This window comes from Heloderma suspectum, chromosome 15 (assembly GCF_057233095.1).
Source record: "Heloderma suspectum isolate Gila_16-S chromosome 15, 16-S_ref, whole genome shotgun sequence".
Taxonomy (NCBI): Eukaryota; Metazoa; Chordata; class Lepidosauria; order Squamata; family Helodermatidae; genus Heloderma; species Heloderma suspectum.
The window spans coordinates 424446-442775 of NC_139472.1; the positions used below are offsets into that span (position 1 = coordinate 424446).

At 51.5% G+C, this 18330-nt stretch overlaps 1 protein-coding gene across 2 annotated transcripts; it reads left to right on the top strand.

The window, feature by feature from the left end:
- Nucleotides 1-4422: 4422 nt before the first annotated feature.
- On the top strand, nt 4423-16814 carry SDHB (succinate dehydrogenase complex iron sulfur subunit B). 2 transcript variants are annotated; one of them, XM_084821645.1, is made up of 8 exons: nt 4423-4549; nt 9137-9285; nt 10269-10354; nt 12710-12846; nt 13404-13520; nt 15380-15481; nt 15962-16084; nt 16569-16814. In XM_084821645.1, the coding sequence occupies exons 1-8, from the start codon at nt 4442-4444 to the stop codon at nt 16644-16646; spliced, it is 900 nt and encodes a 299-aa protein (XP_084677771.1). In that variant the 5' UTR covers nt 4423-4441; the 3' UTR covers nt 16647-16814. The 2 variants fall into 2 exon arrangements, with proteins under 2 accessions (XP_084677771.1, XP_084677773.1); XM_084821647.1 differs by lacking the exons at nt 15962-16084; nt 16569-16814 and having other exon boundaries at nt 12710-12901; nt 13404-15473.
- Nucleotides 16815-18330: the final 1516 nt, after the last annotated feature.

Below are 18330 nucleotides of genomic sequence, written 5' to 3' on the forward strand. Positions count from 1 at the left end.
ACTCTTTGCATGTAGGAAAATGCCCTTCCTTTGATCTTGATGGGCCCTGACCATGCAGTCAGAGGAGTGGTATAATTGTTAGATCTGCTCCACCATGCCCCACGATGCAAAAGAAATGTTTTCCAATCATGGTGTTAGATTTTAATGATATGAAAAAGGTATCAAAGAAGGCAGAAGAAAGTAGCAGACAAAAAGGCTTAAAAAAGAAAGACAGCTTATCCTAAATGTGTGTCGTTGAGATTAGTAAGAAGGTCTAAGCAAGTGAGTCTCTGTCGAAGCAATGGCAAACAGCCTAACTTGTAGCCAGTGTAGTGTAGTGGTGAGAGTGACGGACTGGGAGCCAGGAGATCCGGGTTCTAGTCCCCACTTGGCCATGGAAGCTCACTGGGTGACTTTGGGCCAGTCACAGACTCTCAGCCCAACCTACCTCACAGGGTTGTTGTTGTGAGGATACAACGGTGAGGAGGAGGAGAATGTAAGCCGCCTTGAGTTCCTTGCGAGAGGGAGAAAGGCGGGGTATAAATGCAATAAATAAATAAATAAATAAATAAATAAACTTGCAGAGAAGACAAAGCGTTAAAACTGGTGCATGGCACAGAGAATTTGAAACACGATCTGCAGAACAGGCAAGCCAGTGCCTGTTACAAGAGGGAGGCTATAGTAGCCATAAAAAGGGGCGAAGCCCCCGTATGAAGCTTTAACAAAAATATTACCCACCAGAAGTGGACAATTAAAATAAAGAAGGCTTTTCTTAAATTGAAGCAAGCCTTAATATCACCACCTGCTTTAGCCTTCTCAGGCCCCCGATCATGAAAATTTTAGAGCTAAGGAAAAGACAATGCTGGCAGCCACCATGGGTGGAAATATCAACTGTGGCTTGAGAGCACAGAAGCGACCGGGGCTCGATTAATGTGCGTATTGCCGAGAGAAGAGACATTGGAAGAAAGATTGTCCAGAGTTGAAAGAGAAAAGAGACTCACCCCGAAGGCTGCCAAATGCGGGCAGGGTCCTCCGGGGGCGGGGGAGAGTCTAGCTGAAGGGTCATCACCCTACGAACAAATGCTCAGGAGAATCCCAAGGTAAGAGTAAGGGTTGGTGGCAGGGTCTATGAGGCCCTAGTAGATACTGGAGCCACATTTTCTATGATCCCTGTGAATCCCCCCCCCCCCCCCCCGCAAGAGAAAGTGGAAAGCATGTAACTGTAAAAGGAATTAAAGGGGAAAAAAACTAAGTTGCCCATGTGTAAGCCCCTCTTCACAAAGATTGGAAATAACATACTGAAACATGCCTTTGTAGTTTCATCTGCATGCCCAGTTGCCCTCTTGGGGTGGGACTTGTTAACAAAACTGCAAGCTAAAATCTTCTTCCGTGATAATCAGATTCTAGTTCAGCTGCCAATAAAGCAGGGCTTTATTGATCCATGAATGTGTGGGCAGACAGAACCCCTGACCGAGCAAATGCATAACACCAGTTAAAATCGTCTTTAAAAAGGGAGAGAGCCCTGTGTGCGTGAGGCAGTATCCTCTGAAGAAAGCCACCTGTGCAGGCTTGAAGCCACTCATTGAGAAGTTCAAAAAATTATGGTTAGCTAATAAAGGGATCATCCCCCTTTAACACCCCGATTTGGGGTGTGCCCGAGGCAGATAGCACCTCCTTCAGGTTGCTGCAAGACCTGACAGCAGTGGCTAACTGCCCTTTGTGCCTCAAAAATGATTCAAAGATGTTTGAGCCCCCAGCTCAAATGAGAAGTCGCCCATGGGCTTACTATCCTTTTCAGAGATTTCCAATTGATTTTTCAGAGTTGCCTCAGACTCATGGCTATCGGTACCTGCTAGTAATAATAAAACCAATTGACTGCACCGCACAGACAGTAGCCAAGATCCTGTTAAAAAGTAATCCCTAGGCTCTTGTTACCTAAAGTGAGTGAATCAAATCAGGGGCTCCATTTTGTTGGACAAGTGACGCAAGTAGTGGCCCAGGCATAACAAACTAACTAGAAGCTACACCCGCCTTGGAAACCTCAATCCACAAGTCGAGAAGATGAACTGCGCCTTAAAGACAATGCTCACTAGAATTTGTTTAAAGATTAAGTTGAAAGGCCACAGGCCTTGCCAATCACCTTGACTCGAGTACGGTGCACCCCCAAGGGACGTATTAAATTGACACCCTTTAAACATTATATAAGCTCACACCTCGGATATTACCTATGGCTGATTGCTTAAATGTGAATTTAGAAGTAAGAGTTTTAAGATGCAAGATTATGTTACTGCCTTGCAGTCTGTTTTGTTTTCACAGGTTTGCGACACCGCACCAATCCTGGCCTTTAGACGCTCCAGTGCATAATCTCAATCCCAGTGATTGGGTGCTAATCCAGTCCTAGAAAGATGAACCACCTACCGAGAAGCGGAAGGGTCCGTTTCAGATCCTACTTACCACTCCCACTGCTATAAAAGTAGCTAAAGGGAAGAAGTGGATTCATCACACTGAATAAAGGCATCACCTGCACCAGAGAGGGTCACACACCCGAAGCTGACCCACCTGAAGGCAGCCATTGGAATAATGAACCCCTGGAGGGACTCAAGTATTTGTTCACGAGAGAGCTTTCCCCTAATGCTGACTCATGCGCATTATTCTCTCCTCCTTAAGTTTAGCTGTCTCAACACGCCCCACTCAAGTAAACAACAAAAAACATTAGTTTAAGAGGCATGTTGAGCTTATGTTTAAGCAGAATAGAGATAATGTTGCTCTCTATTAGGAACACCCATCAACTGTCAGAAACTTTACTTTGTTGCCTGCCTTAATTAGAAAACCACAGGTAGCTCTACAGAAAGCGGGCACTCTCGTTTCAAGGGTTCCTGATGAACTGAACAAAACTGAGTTCCAAAAGTTCAAATTCCAAACTTACACCAAAAAATGTGTTTTTGTTGTCAACATTCTAGTAGCTAAAACAAAGGCGTCCTAGGCCTTGCTTGCTGTTTAAAGAAAACCATCAATGGCACAGCAATACTAGTTTGCACCTTTAAGTGTGTAGTCCACCGCTGGACCAAAGAGAGTATAAATTTGAGAAAAGCCTTTTGAGGGGGGAATTGTAGTAAAAATACAACCTAAAAGCCATTGTAAGAGCTGCGCACGCCTGGAATGAGTGAGCAGTAACCCTAAGGTAAGGTAGCTAGGCAAACGGCTAGCAACCAACCAAAGTGACACGCTAGCTAAGGAATGCAAGCTGAGGTGATAAAACTGTAGCATGGGAGTTGCCCAGGGCTGATGCTGCTTTTGAGCGTGAGCTCCTTTGTCGAACTGTTTGCAAACAATAAAATCGAGTTGGGCCGAGCCTGAAGTTGACTCTCCTCTTTGGGGCAAATTGGACTAGCCTCCAGGGGGCGAAACTAGCACTTTGTGCAACAAGGGCTACTAAGATATTGCTTAGGAAGAGCAGGACGTGCCTTCGCAGTTACCTCCGTGGCGGTGGAGAGTGCCTATCCAGGGGGCAGGGGGCGGGGAACTCCTGCTCTTCCATGCAGATTGTTCGTGTCCTGTCTCGCTCCTAAGGCCTACCAGGGCGGCCCCTAGGACCCCGGGCCGTTGTCCAGACCCGTTCGCCCGCCCCTGCACGCTTGGCGGAGGCTCCCCTGCGCGCGCTCTTCGTCACCGTCGCCTACTCCGCCAGCAGGAGGGGCTTTGGGCTCCAGATTGGCGGCGGGGCGGCAAAGGCCGGCCGGGCGGGGTCCGCAGGGTCTGGGCAGCCCCCCCAGGGTTCGCTCTTCCGGGCTGCAGGGAGGGCGTGGCAGGCGGGCCCGCGACAAGAGTGACCGCGCCCGCGGAGCCCCCAGTTTGGGCCAGGACCGTGTCTGGGCCTGGGGCGTCCAGGGCGCACGCCAGAGTCCCGCAGATCGCGGCCAAAGCCGTAGAAACAGCCCTGCAGTCAGGGCGAAAGACAAGGAGCTGCGGCTCTGCCTTTCTCAGGTCTATATAAGGGCCTCGGCGGGTCAACAAAACCCCGGAGCCCGCCGTGCCTGCTGCCCCTCCCGGTATGGCTGCATCAGCCTCTTCCAATATGGCAAATCTTCCATCACTCCCAATATGGCCGCTTGATCAAGACGTGCTGCTCCTTTCTTCCCTTCTTCTCCGGAAGCAGCTACCGGCCTAGCCGCTCCCAATATGGCCGGCTCTTTCTTCTCGCCCTCCCCGGAAGTAGCGTCCTCCCTGCCACTCTCAACGTGGCCGCGTAAAAGCGAGGCATGGCGCCTTCTTTTCTTCCCTCCCCCTAGTAGTGTTCATCCTGCCATTCCCAGCATGGCCGTGTAGCCAGACGCCCCACGCTTTCTTTCCCTCCCCGGAAGTAGCGATCTCCCTGCCACTCCTAACACGGCCGTATGGAGGAGATGCGCGGTGCCTCCCCGGAAGTAGCGTCTTATCCCTGTCAGTCAGTCAGAGTCCCAAGATGGCGGCCGCCGCGGTGACCGTGGCGGGGGCGGTGTCGGGGGTCGCGATGTCCGGCTCTTTCAGGCGCGGAGGCGGGAGCGGACTATCGCTGCTGCGGCTGCTGCAGGTGAGCGAGCCCGGAAGGCCGCGGGGCGGAAGAGGCAGCCGAGAGGGGAGGTCGGTCCTCTCCCGAGGGGCTCCTCGGTGTGGAAGCGGCTGAAAGCTTGCACAAGATGCTAGTCCCCAATGAGTACGGCGCCGCCGGCTCTCGCTTTGCTCTCGGTGACTCTGACCGGAGCCCCTTTTCAGCTTCAGCCACGCAGGGCCCTGGATAGGCGGCCAGGGGCACCTCCTGAGTGAAGGCCCGGGGAAAATAACGGAAAAAATTGGAAAGAGACCAGTTTTTTTCTTGTTTTTTTCCGAGGAACTTTTTTGTTTTCAGAAAAATTGAACAGCTTTGGATTGTGTAGTATTTTCTTTTAGAATTTAAGATAAAGCGTTTATTGTTACCGAGCCTTTACTCCACCCCGAAATGGTTTCTAAAAACTATGTAATAAGACTTCTATAGAAAGACTAGAGATATAAAGTGTCTGGAAATAATGATGACGCCATAGGGATTTTTTTTTAATCCTCTCTGTAAGATTCCCATCATAGATAGTTCTTTCATTCCTTATTAAAATTATTGATCTAAAGTATATTTTACTGGTAGACATTTATGCTCAGTTTCCCAACATATGAGTACAGTGCTTTTTGGACAGTAAATGTACATTCTTAACAGCTTGGGTTTTGCTCTAGAGAGTCCTGTGTTTCTGATGCTGTAGCAGTCATTTAATGTAGTTCTTATCTATTCAGACAGTAATTACAAATTCACTAACTGAGTTTTAAAAGTTTTACTGAGTTTTTTAGTTTTAAAATATAATGATATTTTTATGAGCAAACGAAGCCATACATAAAATAACTTTAGAAACAGAAAGTCTGCTTTATGTTCCTAAAGCATCCCTCCTCAACCTGGTGCCCTCCAGATGTTTTGGACTACAATGTCCAGCATTCTTGACTATTGGCCATGCTGCCTGAGGCTGATGGGAGCTGAAGTACAAAATATCAGGAGGGCATCAGGTGGGGAAGGCTGTCTTAAAGCAAAAGAGTGACCTTAGATCTGTAAAGAACACTTAAAAATAAGTATTTTTCTATTTTTCAATTTTCCCCAAATTTCCCTTTAAAAAAACCTGGATAGCTGTTTTTCCCGCCATGGTCTCAAAATTTCCAGAAATCTTAGATCTTTTCTCCTGAGCAGGGCAATGGAGCCTCTACCACCCTGGGGCAGGACTCTGTTAAGGAGAAGCTCTCATGGGGTGGGACAAAATTACCACAAAGACCAGCCTAGTTTAGCTTTAAGCTCTTCCTATAGCGAAGTCTTCGGAGAGGCAATTTGGCCTTTTAGAAGCAGGGGGAGGGGGGATGCAAAAGGGAAAACTGCACAAATGTCTTCGGACACATGTAGGAAGAAAGCCAGACTATGAAGCACATGGTCTTCCATGTCTATATACTAATGCCCAGAGTATGGGAAACAAACAGAACGAATTTGAACTCTTAATACAAGAGGGAAATTATGACTTGATAGGTATAACTGAGATTTGGTGGGGTGCCTCTCATGACTGGAATACAGCAATGGAAGGATATAACTTGTTCAAAAAGAACAGGAGGAACAGAAAGGGAGGTGGGGTTGCACTGTATGTGAAAAATACGTATCTCTGCACAGAAATGCACGAGGATGAGTTTGGTAGCCCCATCGAGAGCCTCTGGATCAAAATAAATAGAGCAAGGAATAAAAGCAACCTGGTGGTCGGAGTCTACCACCGGCCACCCAATCAAGGACAAGACGAGGATGAAACTTTTGAAAAGCAAATAGCCAATGTTTCAAGGAAGCATGATGTAGTGGTAATGGGGACTTCAATTTCCCTAATATTTGTTGGGAGACAAATTCTGCAAAACATGGCCCCTCCAGGAAATTCCTGACTTGTGTGGCGGATAACCTCCTCCTGCAGAAAATAGAGGAAGAAACTAGAGGATCGGCTATCCTTGACTTGATCCTAACCAACAGAGATGACTTAGTGGATAAAGTAGCAGTTACAGGGACTCTGGGGGAAAGCGACCATGTCGTGCTTGAGTTCTTGGTTCTAAGGGAAGCAAAAGCCGAGCGTAGTCAAACGCGTACCCTGGATTTTAGGAAAGCTGATTTTACTAAACTCAGAACAATGATCAGTAAGGTCCCATGGCAAGCGACGCTAACGAGAAAAGGAGTCCAAGATGGGAGGGAGCTTTTAAAAAAGGAAATTCTCAAGGCACAATTACAAACAATTCCAACAAGAAGAAAAGGTGGAAGACAACAGAAGAAGCCAGTGTGGCTTCACAACAAGCTTAGGGATGACCTGAAATAAAAAAGGACACATATATGAAGTGGAAAGAAGGCCAAGCAACAAAGGAAGAGTACAGGCAGATAGCACAGAATTGCAGGGATGGTGTCAGGAAGGCTAAAGCTGAGAACGAGCTGAGGTTAGCGAGGGATGCTAAAAGCAACAAAAACGCTTTCTTCAGCTACGTGCATAGTAAAAAGCAGAGGAAAGAAATGGTGGTTCAGCTATTAAATAAGGATGGCAAAATGATAACAGATGACAAAGAAAAGGCAGAGGTGCTCAATTCCTACTTTGGCTCAGTCTTCTCCCAAAAGAGGGTCTATGACAGCCCTGGCAAAGGCGAAGTACAGGCTGAAGGGGCAGGATTGCAGCTTGAGATTGGCATATGGTCAAGAAACACCAAATTACTTTGAATGAGTTCAAATCTCCAGGGCCAGATGAGCTGCATCCTAGAGTAATAAAGGAACTGGCAGAAGAACTCTCAGAACCACTGTCTATTCTCTTTGAGACATCATGGAGGACGGGGGAAGTGCCAGAAGACTGGAGGAGGGCTAATGTTGTCCTTACCTTCAAAAAGGATAAAAAGGAGGAACCTGGTAACTACAGACCAGTCAGTCTGACATCAAACCCTGGGAAAATTCTGGAGCAGATGATCAAGCAATCCATCTGGAAGCACCTTGAAAACAGTGCAGTGATTACTCGAAACCAACATGGATTTGCCAAGAACAAATCCCGCCAGACGAACCTGATCTCATTTTTTGATCAAGTCACCTCCCTTGTGGACCGTGGGAATGCTGTAGACATCATATATCTTGACTTCAGCAAAGCTTTCGACAAAGTGCCCCATGATATCCTGATGAGCAAACTAGCTCAAAGTGGGCTAGATGAAACAACAATCCAGTGGATCCACAGTTGGCTACAGAATCGGACTCAAAGAGTGCTTCTCAATGGGATCTTCTCAAACTGGGGAGAGGTAACGAGCGGGCTACGGCAGGGCTCAGTCCTGGGCCCAGTGCTGTTCAACATTTTTATTAATGACTTGGGGGAGGAGGTGCAGGGAATGCTGATCACATTTGCAGATGACACAACATTGGGCGGGAGAGCTAATACTTTGGAAGACAGAAACAAAATTCAGAGTGATCTCGATAGACTGGAGCGCTGGGCAGAAAACCACAGAATGACATTTAATAGGGATGAATGCCAAGTTATGCACCTAGGAAAAAGAAACCAAATGCACAGTTACAAGATGGGGGATACTTGGCTCAACAACATTACAAGCGAGAAGGATCTTGGAATTGTTGTAGATCACAAGCTTGAATATGAGCCAACAATGTGATGTGGCTGCAAAAAAGGCAAATGCTATTTTGGGCTGCATTCATAGAAGCATCGCTTCCAAATCCCGGGAAGTACTAGTTCCCCCCCTACTCAGCACTGGTTAGGCCTCATCTGGAGTACTGTGTCCAGTTCTGGGCACCACATTTTAAGAAGGATGCAGAAAAACTGGAGAGGGTTGAGAGAGGGGCAACAAAGATGATCAGGGAACTGGAAACAAAGCCCTATAAAGAGGGACTGAAAGAACTGGGCATGTTTGGCCTTGAGAAGAGAAGACTGAGGGGAGATAGGATAGCGTTCTTCAAGTACTTGAAAGGTTGTCACAGACAGGAAGGCCAGGATCTCTTCTCGATCATGCCAGAGTGCAGAACACAGAATCATGGGCTCAAGTGACAGGAAGCCAGATTCCGGCTAAACATCAGGAAAAACATCCTGACTGTGAGAGCAATACGACAATGGAACCAATTACCTAGGGAAGTAGTGGGCTCTCCCACACTCGAGGCATTCAAGATGAGGCTGAACAGCCATCTGTCAGGGATGCTCTGACTTGGATTCCTGCATTGAGCAGGGGGTTGGACTCGATGGCCTTGTAGGCCCCTTCCAACCCTACTATTGCGTGATTCTATAATTCTATGCCACCACCACCCCAATGGCAGGAGGAGGCAGAGGCTCAAACTGGAAACTTCCCGGAAACCTTGACTTTCCTGTCTTCAAGGAATGGGAGGAAAGAACCAGTTCCTCCTAGCTATGCGAAGTGACAGAGAGAGAAATAGGGACCCCCCCCCCTTTTGTGAACCAAGAGAGGGCAATGGTCCATACACCTGTTGGATTTGCATCTGGGTTGCAGCGCTAAAGAACGACAAACACTGATGCTGTGTTCTCTTCTCTGAGAACCATGAGCAATAAGCCTGACCCACCCTCAAGAAATTTGCAGGAGGAGAAACTCACATGGTGTTCTTACCTTGTAGGTCTGCCGTAGAGCCCACGCAACGGTAGCTGCAGTGGCACCTGCCACAGAGGCCTCGGCGCGCATCAAGAAGTTTGCGGTGTATCGGTGGAACCCAGACAACCCTGGAGAGAAACCTCGCATGCAGATGTATGAAATAGATCTGAACAAGTGAGTCCTTGAGGGAGGGGAAGACCCTGAGGGATCTTGCAGAAAGGTGAATATATTGCCCAGCCCTGTGCATGTCACAACGGTCTAATAAACGGAGAAAGTTAAGGATGTCTGCATCAGACTGTTGAGCTGATCCAATTTTTAAACTTTTAGTCCACACACTTTAAAGTGTTGGTTTTTACCTTGAGGACTAGAATCTTGCTCAGACTGAAAATGGAAGGTTGGATTCTCAGATCTCAAGAACTCTGTGCCTCATATTGTACAGACCTACAAAAATTCATTACAGGTCTTGGTTGTTGTTGTTCCTGTTAATTAAACCCTGTGCTTGGGTGCAAAGATGAACACACCTTCCCTTTGTTACCCAGGAGGGAACCGTTTTTGAACTAGATGTTCGGCCTGCGGTGGGATTATTTTACCCACAGGCAGGTAGCAGACCTCTGAAGCAGGGCCAGGTGGACGTGAAGTGAGTCCTGAAAGAGCTGGCTTGTCTCCGACTGAGGCTGAATGTTTGCTTTGCAGAAGCAGTGTTTCCTCAGAATGCTAGCTACTCATCCAGTTAAGCCGAATGGTGGCAGACAAAAGGACGAGCGTCTCCACACAGCACAAAGATGCCGAGGAACATGAGGGGGAGAGCTCTCTTGGGCCTGCTGCTGGCTTCCCCTTGGGGCCCCAGGGTGGCTTCTGTGGGAAGAGGAGGCTGGCTGGAATGGCCCCCTTGGCTCCGATCCAGCTTTGGGGCTCTTCTGACGTGTCCTCTGCCACTAAGATGATGCAGTGCTGCAATCAGGGTTGGCCGAAGGGGTGCGAGGCTGCTGCCAGCAATGCGACCTCTCCTCCTCCTTCATCCTGCTCTCTCTAAATACCCTCTGCATTAAGAAGAAACTGCCGTTAGGCGAGTGGGGTGGAGGGGAGCCCCAGGGAGAAGCTGTAAGCTGAGCGATGGTGACAACGATGACTGGGGCTTTGGGCATTTCTCCTTCTAGATGTGGGCCGATGGTTCTCGACGCCCTGATCAAGATCAAGAATGAAATGGACTCCACCCTTACCTTCCGCAGGTCCTGCAGGGAAGGTAAGTTTGCCCCGGTTTGCTCTCTTGGTCTGAGGAGCCTCAGGCTGGGATGGGTGGCGGACGAGGCAGGGAGCGCCAGTCACACCTGAGAGAAGGCTGGAGCGGGGCTTTCCCCCTTCTAAGCTCCATCTCATCCCGAAAGCTTCCTTTCTGCTGTGATCAGCAGGATTGTGGTGGACACAGCGTGCAGGAGGAGTCTCCCACTGTCTCATATGCTCCCCCCCCCCCCAAGGCAGTGAAGAGGTCAGATTTTGAAAACACTGTTTAGCAGCAACTTCTGCAAATTGCTGTGCACTGCCCAGAGAGCTTCAGCTATTGGGCGGTATAAAAATGGGACGAATGAGTGAATGTTGGATTTGGAGCTCATTTTGAGGAAATGAAGGGCTAAAGATCATCCAAGCAGACTTCGGAATGAGCGTTTTTTTGGCGCTCTCTGGTGCCCTTTGAAGAGGGTTTTTTTTTCCATTTGCCTACAGTCAGGGCCAGAAATATTGGAACAAGGATAACTGTTTTGGCAGTTGGCCTCTCTACACCACCACATTGAAGTTGAAAGGAAACACATCCAGATGCGAGCGAAGTCAGGGCTTTCAGCTGTAATTCAAGGGGTTTGACAGAAGTGGGGCACTAACCATTCAGGAAGGACAGCCAGTGGCATACCCCCCCCCCAATAGTTGGTGGCTCATCAGTAATGGAACGAATGGCTGGCAAGCAGCTGCATGGCCAGGTGTGGCCTGTTTCCTGGGTACCCCATGACCAATCAAGCAGATAAAAGGCCTGGGGGTGGTTCTGAGTGTTACATGTGCATTTGGTAGCTGTTCACTGGAACTCACAACATGAGGTCCAAAGAGGTGTCCATGCGAGTGAAGGAGGCCATCATTAGGCTGAGGAAACAAAATAAACCCATCAGAGATATAGCAAAAACAGTGGGAGTGGCCAACACAACAGTTTGGAACATCCTGAAAAAGAAGGAATTAACTGGCAAGCTCAGCAACAGCAAAAGGCCTGGCAGACCACGGAAGACAACTAAAGTGGATGACCGCAGAATTCTGCTCATGGTGAAGAGGAACCCTTTCACAACATCTAGCCAGGTCAAGAACGCTCTTGAGGAGGTAGGCATGTCATTGTCAACATCTGCAGTCAAGAGACGGCTTTATGAATGTAAATACAGAGGCTTCACAACAAGGTGCAAACCACTGGTAATGCTCAAGAACAGACAGGCCAGATTAGCCTTTGCCAGCAAACACCTAAAAAAGCCTGCCCAGTTCTGGAAAAAAGATTCTTTGGACTGATGAAACCAAGATTAACTTGTACCAGAATGATGGGAAGAGAAAAGTATGGAGAAGGAAAGGAACAGCTCATGATCCAAAGCATACCGCATCATCTGTCAAACATGGTGGAGGCGGTGTTATGGCATGGGCATGTATGGCTGCCAATGGAACCGGGTCACTGGTGTTTATTGATGATCTGACTGCTGATAAAAGCAGCAGGATGAATTCTGAAGTGTATAGGGCTATACGTTCTGCTCAGATTCAGCCGAATGCCGCCAAACTAATAGGACACCGCTTCATATTGCGGATGGATAATGACCCAAAACATACAGCAAAAGCTACCCAAGAGTTTCTCCAGGCAAAGATGGGGGATGTTCTTCAATGGCCAAGGCAGTCACCTTGTCTCAACCCAATAGAGCATGCTTCTCACTTACTGGAGACAAGCCTGAAGGCAGAATGACCCACAAACAAGCAGCAGCTCAAGGCAGCTGCCGTAAAGGCCTGGCAAAGCATCTCGAGGGAGGAAACTCTGCATTTGGTCATGCCCATGGGTTCCAGACTTCAGGCAGTCATTGACTGCAAAGGATTTTCATCCTGACTTCACTCCCATCTGGGTGTGTTTCCTTTCAACTTCAGTGTGGTGGTGTACAGAGACCAACTGCCAAAACAGTTATCCTTGTTTCAATATTTCTGGCCCTGACTATAAATCGCTCTGTATGTATAACATCACTATAAGTAGCTCTGCTCAGTAAACAGTCGCACACACGCCCCATTTATGCCTGTTGCAGGACAAGGACCATCTGCATGCTGAAGGAGTTTGCACCCTTTCTCTAAACTCTTGTGGACTTTATACCCTTTTAATAGGCTTTACCAGAAGAGAAGCAACATTGCTTCTACACATTGCCATGTGTAATTGAAGGCGGTTTTTATCATAAAAGGGAGGGTTTCATTCTGCCCGCGGGTCCAAAGCAGCCTCTGGGGGGTCTCAGGTGGAGGCGCTGGGCCAGATGGGGCCGAGCAGCCTTCAGAGGAGGACTTCAGGCCTTGCACTGGCAATCCCGGGGTGACTTCTTTTCTCCTCCCGCAGGCATTTGTGGCTCTTGTGCCATGAACATCGGTGGGGGGAATACTCTGGCCTGCACCAGGCGGATTGACACCAACCTCAGCAAAGTCACTAAAATCTATCCCCTGCCCCACATGTATGTGGTGAAGGACCTGGTTCCCGTAAGTCCCTGCCTGGCCTGCAGCCCGTGGGTCAGAGGGAAACGGAGCTCAAAAGGTGCTCAAAAGACTCAGGTTGCAAAACACCTTCTATGGATGACACAAGGATGGAACTAGGACGGCTCAGGGAAACCTGTTCTCTTGGAGTGCAGAAACAGGAGTCTGCAAAATACGTGGGCTCATCAGAGCAGCCCCAATGGGGTATTGGCTTTAATGGTTATGCACCTCGTGGGTGTTTGCTGCCTGCCCTCATCCCATTCCCCTGGGATCTCTATCTCCCCCCCATCCCAAGCTGGAAGGCTGGATCTGCACTGTGATGTGTCTGCAGATTCTGCCAGGACAGAGGATGGGGGAAGCACACCCCACCTCAGTGGAAGCAGAAAGTCTCTGGATTCCAGATTTTGACATGCGAAACAGCTCCTTGTGAGGATGGAGCCCAGGGAGGGGCGGGGGCTCTAAGGCATCGGTGGCAGTCTGCTTCTTCCTGGCCTGGCGACCTGCAGGGCTCTGATCCATTGCTCTCCCTGGACCGACGGCCTCTCTCTCTCTCTCTCTTGCAGGACTTGAGCAACTTCTATGCCCAGTACAAAGCCATCCAGCCTTACCTGAGGAAGAAGGACGAGACCAACCAAGGCAAAGAGCAGTACCTCCAGTCCATAGAAGACCGAGAGAAGCTGGTAATTTGCTGGGGCCTTGGCCTTCTCTTGCATGGGCGGCTGCCTCCCTGGGCCAGTTAGCGCAGGTTCCACCCTGCTAAGCTTCCCTCCCCTGTCCCATGACTACGCTCCGCGGTGCAGTGAGGCCCCCTCCCTTGAGTGCTTGGCATGCGGCACACCAGGCTTCTAGTCCTTTGGCTGCTCCCATCTCTGCCACCTCAGGCCCGTTTGACTGGAGATGGTTCCAGGGATGGGACCCAGGACCGTGTGCAGGCCAAGCCCCTCCCTCCCCACGAGCTGGAGGCAGGAAGCAGCTTTCCTGCCTCTAGTCCTTGATCCATCCAATCCAGCAGCTCTCGGGGACTGGGGAGGACCCGAATAGGAGGAGAGACCCTCTACCCTCGCTTGCTCTCAAGTGGCCCTCCCAGGTCACCTGGAGGTGTAGTTTAGTGGCCAGAGGCGACCAGGCAAGCAACTTGTAGCTGAGTGGCGGAGCCTCCACTTTGCCTGCAGAAGGTCCTGGGTTCGATCCCCAGCAGCATCTCCAAGGAGGGCTAGGAAGGAATCCTGCCCGAAACCCTGGAGAGCCGCTGCTGCCAGTCAGTGTTGGCAGTACTGGGCTAGATGGACTCGGTTCAAGGCAGCTTTCGGTGTTCCTAAGCCTGGCTAAAATATTGTGGCCGTTCTTAGAGCAGGCATGGGAGCCTGCTCCTGGTGCCTTCTGCAAGTCTCTGGCTATCCTCATCCTGACCAGCCTTGCAGGAGTGTTGCGGGTGAAAAGAGGATGTTGTGAAGGGCCGTTCACTTGGATGAGGGCCTCTAGCCCTGCGGCGATGGTTGTTTTCCTTTATCCTCTCCCTTTCAGGCCTGGTAGGTACTAAAGCCCTTTCTCTGCTAGAGCTGTTCCCTCCCCCCCCCCCCCCGGCATGCTCTCTCTGTTTAGTTCTTTCATCCTGTGTGGGAACAAGTGGCCCGTGGGGCGGGGGTGGAGAGAATTGCCATCCTGCCTGGCTTGTGGGCACTCTGGAGGTGTCTGGCTGGCCCCTGTGGGAACCAGGAACAGGATGCTGAGAGCAGTGGGCTGCCCTGCCTCCAGGCCCCCTGATCCTGGCCCCAGGGTGAAGCGCCCCTGAAGCAGAAGCACCCCGTCTCCTGGGATCTGGGCTACCCTTCACAGGACTTCGCTGGCTCCAAGGAGGGCTCCTTGGCTGCTACAGACCTCAGCTGGGCCACAGAGCTGCCCATGTGATTCCAAGCGCAGCCTTCCCTGTTTTGCCCTTCTTCCAAGGTTTGCAGTGACCTTCCCAGACAGGGATCTGGCTAGCGGGGTTGAAACCGTCATGCCGTCCCCTTCCCCCTCACAGATGCCTGGGCAGGGACGGCCCCAGTAGAGGAGCAAAAGGGCTGGCTGCCTCGGGTGGCGGAGTGGCTGTGAGCTAGAAATTTGACTCTGCAGTTGGCGTCTACTGGGCAGACATGCAGTTCTCTCATTCCTGCACCATGTTTGCTGCATTTTCCACTCTGCCATGTTTGTGCCCTGAAGCCCAGCCCGCTCCCGAGATCCCAGCTGGCATCACCTGCCCATGAGCAGGCAAGAGGACTAGGAACTTGCTTGACGTAATGGAAGTGAGATGCTGTGCTTTCCCATGGTGGGGCTGTGGCAGACATGTGGGCGTCCACCGAGACCTTTGAGATGAGTGAGGCCTGTGCCATGGCAGCACGTTGCGCGGCTCCTGTTCATCTCACCAAGTCTTCGCGAGGGAGGTTTCCGCCTAGACTGGGATGCAGGGGTCACCTTTCGGCCTCCCAGCACTGGCCCAAAATGGCCAGGGGTGGCCACAGCCATTCCTCTTCCTGACGGTGCTCCCCTCTCCCCCCAGGATGGGCTGTATGAATGCATCCTCTGCGCCTGCTGCAGCACCAGCTGCCCCAGCTACTGGTGGAATGGAGACAAGTACCTGGGCCCTGCGGTGCTCATGCAGGTACGGGGTGCAGAGGGGCCCAAACGCCCCCTGGAGCTGCGTGCAACATCAAGGGCAGCGGGGGCAAAGTGCAGAAGCCCAGCGCTCCACCAGGCCCCCCTCTGGCTAGGCACAAACGGCCTGTGAAGTGGCTGTCGGGCCGTGGTTCTCCAGGCCTCGCAACGCTCCAGGGGCCGACGGGACGGGTGCTACTGCCGGCCTGCCACAGAGGGGACTGGGGTGAGGGGAGAGCTGGACAGTGATAGCAGCAGAGAAGGTGAGGGGGGCAGGGAAGAAAGGGCTGCGGGAGGCTTCTGCTAGGCCAGCCCTGGGGGGAGGGGTGGGAGAGGCAGGCTCCCTGGCAGATGAAGAAAGGAGGGCAGGGAGTGTCCTGGCAGAAGGAGGAAGGGGGTGGCAGGGAGTGGGGCCCCTCTTGATGCAAGAAGTGGCTTCGCACCCTGCTGCAAAAGGCAGTAGCCCCAGCGCCCTCCTGCCTTGTAGGCCTATCGCTGGATGATCGACTCCCGGGATGATTTCACGGAGGAGCGGCTGGCTCAGCTGCAGGACCCCTTTTCCCTCTACCGCTGCCACACCATAATGAACTGCACAAAGACCTGCCCCAAGGTGAGTGCCCCCCACCCACTGCCTTGGTGTGGGGAGGCTCCAGCCCCTCCTCCTGCACGCTGCGGATCACGCCTGCTGGAGTCCCCTGGGGGCTGGCAAGGAGCTCAGAGAAGCAGTGGCAGCAGTGGAGGCCTTTGGCCAGGGCCGTCGGACATGGACCAGCGCTGCAGCTTCCAGCAGTGCCCAGACTGCCCATCTCCACATCTCCGTTCCCACCACGGCAGGCCACGCTGGGTCCAGTGCAGAGGCCACCTGGATCTGCAGGCGCTTTCCTGCTCCCTGACAGCAAGAGGGGCTCTTAAAAGTGTACCTGGTTGGCTGCTGTTGGGGGGAGGGGCAAGAGCCCCCTGCCCGAGCCAGGCAAGGAGCTTGCTGGCGTGTCCCAGACTGTTTGTCTGCAGGATCTGCTCGCTCCCTCTCCCCCTGAAGCCACCATGCTGTGGTTGTCACACCCTCAGCAGCTGGTTTTGTCTTCCTCTCGCAGGGGCTGAATCCCGGGAAAGCGATTGCCGAGATCAAGAAAATGATGGCCACGTACAAAGAGGCAGCCACCAGGGCTTGAGTGCCCCAGGCTGCCCTCCCCCCACTGCGCACATCTCCCTTCTCACTGGGCGCTACTTAACTTATATCTGGTTTGTCAGTGGGCTGCCAGGCCCTGCCGCCTGTGTGTGGGTTTTCTCTGTAGGCACACCTTGAAAGCTGCATGGACTAATAAAGTGCTGCTTCATTAGCCAATGTGGGCTGAGGGCTCTCTCCTCACTACTTCCCCAATGCAGCCGCAGTGCCTCTGCCATGGGCTACTTCCACATGGGCTGCTACCAAAGGTCAGCTAGAAAGTTCTGCTTTTGGACATAACGAAACTCCTGTCAAAACATCTCTAATGAGATTTGAAGAGGCTGGGGAAACTGTCCAGGAGCCAAGTGTCATGGGGGGGGGGGGTGGAAGTGGGCTAAAGCTGATGGTGGCAGGACCCAGGTGGTCATCGGGGTCGGGCCTTGCCTTGCCTTGCGCAGGCTCTACCTCATGCTGTGTTTCCGAGGGGTCGGCCACCTCCTTGGCCAAGAGAATGGCCTCTGTTTGCATATTGTAAGTTCCAGGCTGTGCCAGGGTTGGTGGTCGTCTTCAGTTGTCCTTCCAGCAGAGCGCTTTGCTGTCCATAGAAATCATAAGGCAGACCACGGATGTGCAGAATATGTCCAAAGCACTGACTGTAGAGGGATGCATATGAAACAGTCCTTGATGAACAGGCAGTTTGTTTGGATTCCAGCTGTGTGTCTCGCTCAGGCTGTGACCAGGGCCAGAAAGAAGGGGAGGAGGGTGCACAAGATGGCAGGCACATGGGGCAGCTCCCTGCCCCCTTGGTTCTGTCACAAGAGTGGAACACGCTCTTCAGTTCGATGGCTAGCTGGAGGCCCAATGAAACCAGTAGACACGGGTAAGACTTCTGGATCAAGCACTTTATTGCAAAGCTCGCAGGCAGCAAAGGGCCACTCTTATAACTGCGTTGCCATTCTGGAGACACGCTACATTCGGGGTGAGGTTAAAGGATGCTTTCCATAGTTCCAATAGAAAAGTGGAACTGGGCTGCTTGGAAGGTGGGCTGCCTCTCTTCCAGGAGCTTTCAAAGGCTGGAGCCTGCATGTTTTCTAGAGGCGCTGGAGGCTTTTCTTTACTGAGCTGGGCTGATGGCATGTCTAGCTTTTCCAGTGAGTGGAGTTCCTGGCAGGGCTATAAGCTGAGCATCCCTCTTCTGACCAGTTGAGCTGGGGGGGGGGGGGTCCTTCCCCAGAGAGAGCTCCTTGCTGTATGTGTGCATGTTTAAGCCGGGATGGGCAACGTGTAGCCCTCCAGATGTTTTGCCCTGCAACTCCCATCAGCCTTAGCCAGCGGTGAGGATGATGGGAGTTGTAGGCCAAAATACCCAGAGGGCCACATGCTGACGACCCCTGTTGTAAAGGACAACTGTTTCCATCTCCTTCCTGCCCTAGCTCAGTGTGGAAAGAAAGGTGCCCAGAAGGGCCCAACGGCCCTGTTGCCTCCTCTAAAAGTGTTTGCCTGGGGGGGGGGGGGGGCGGGGGGATCAAGACAGAGGCACCTGTCCACTGTGGAGTCATGGGCTGCTGCTGCGGGATGCAGCGCGCCTGTCTGCCACAGCCTTTTGCTTGTAGCTTCCACAGCACCAATACACTGGGACAGGCGCTACCCATGCTGGGCCAGGAGGGGGCTGAAGGTGGTGCATGGCCAAG

Bases quoted from the DNA above. Each gene is read 5' to 3' on its own strand.
- SDHB (XM_084821645.1), top strand. From the start codon at position 4,442: ATGGCGGCCGCCGCGGTGACCGTGGCGGGGGCGGTGTCGGGGGTCGCG. The intron at 13,521-15,379 runs GTAATTTGCTGG...CTCTCCCCCCAG, and splicing joins TAGAAGACCGAGAGAAGCTG to GATGGGCTGTATGAATGCAT. The intron at 15,482-15,961 runs GTACGGGGTGCA...CCTGCCTTGTAG, and splicing joins GCCCTGCGGTGCTCATGCAG to GCCTATCGCTGGATGATCGA.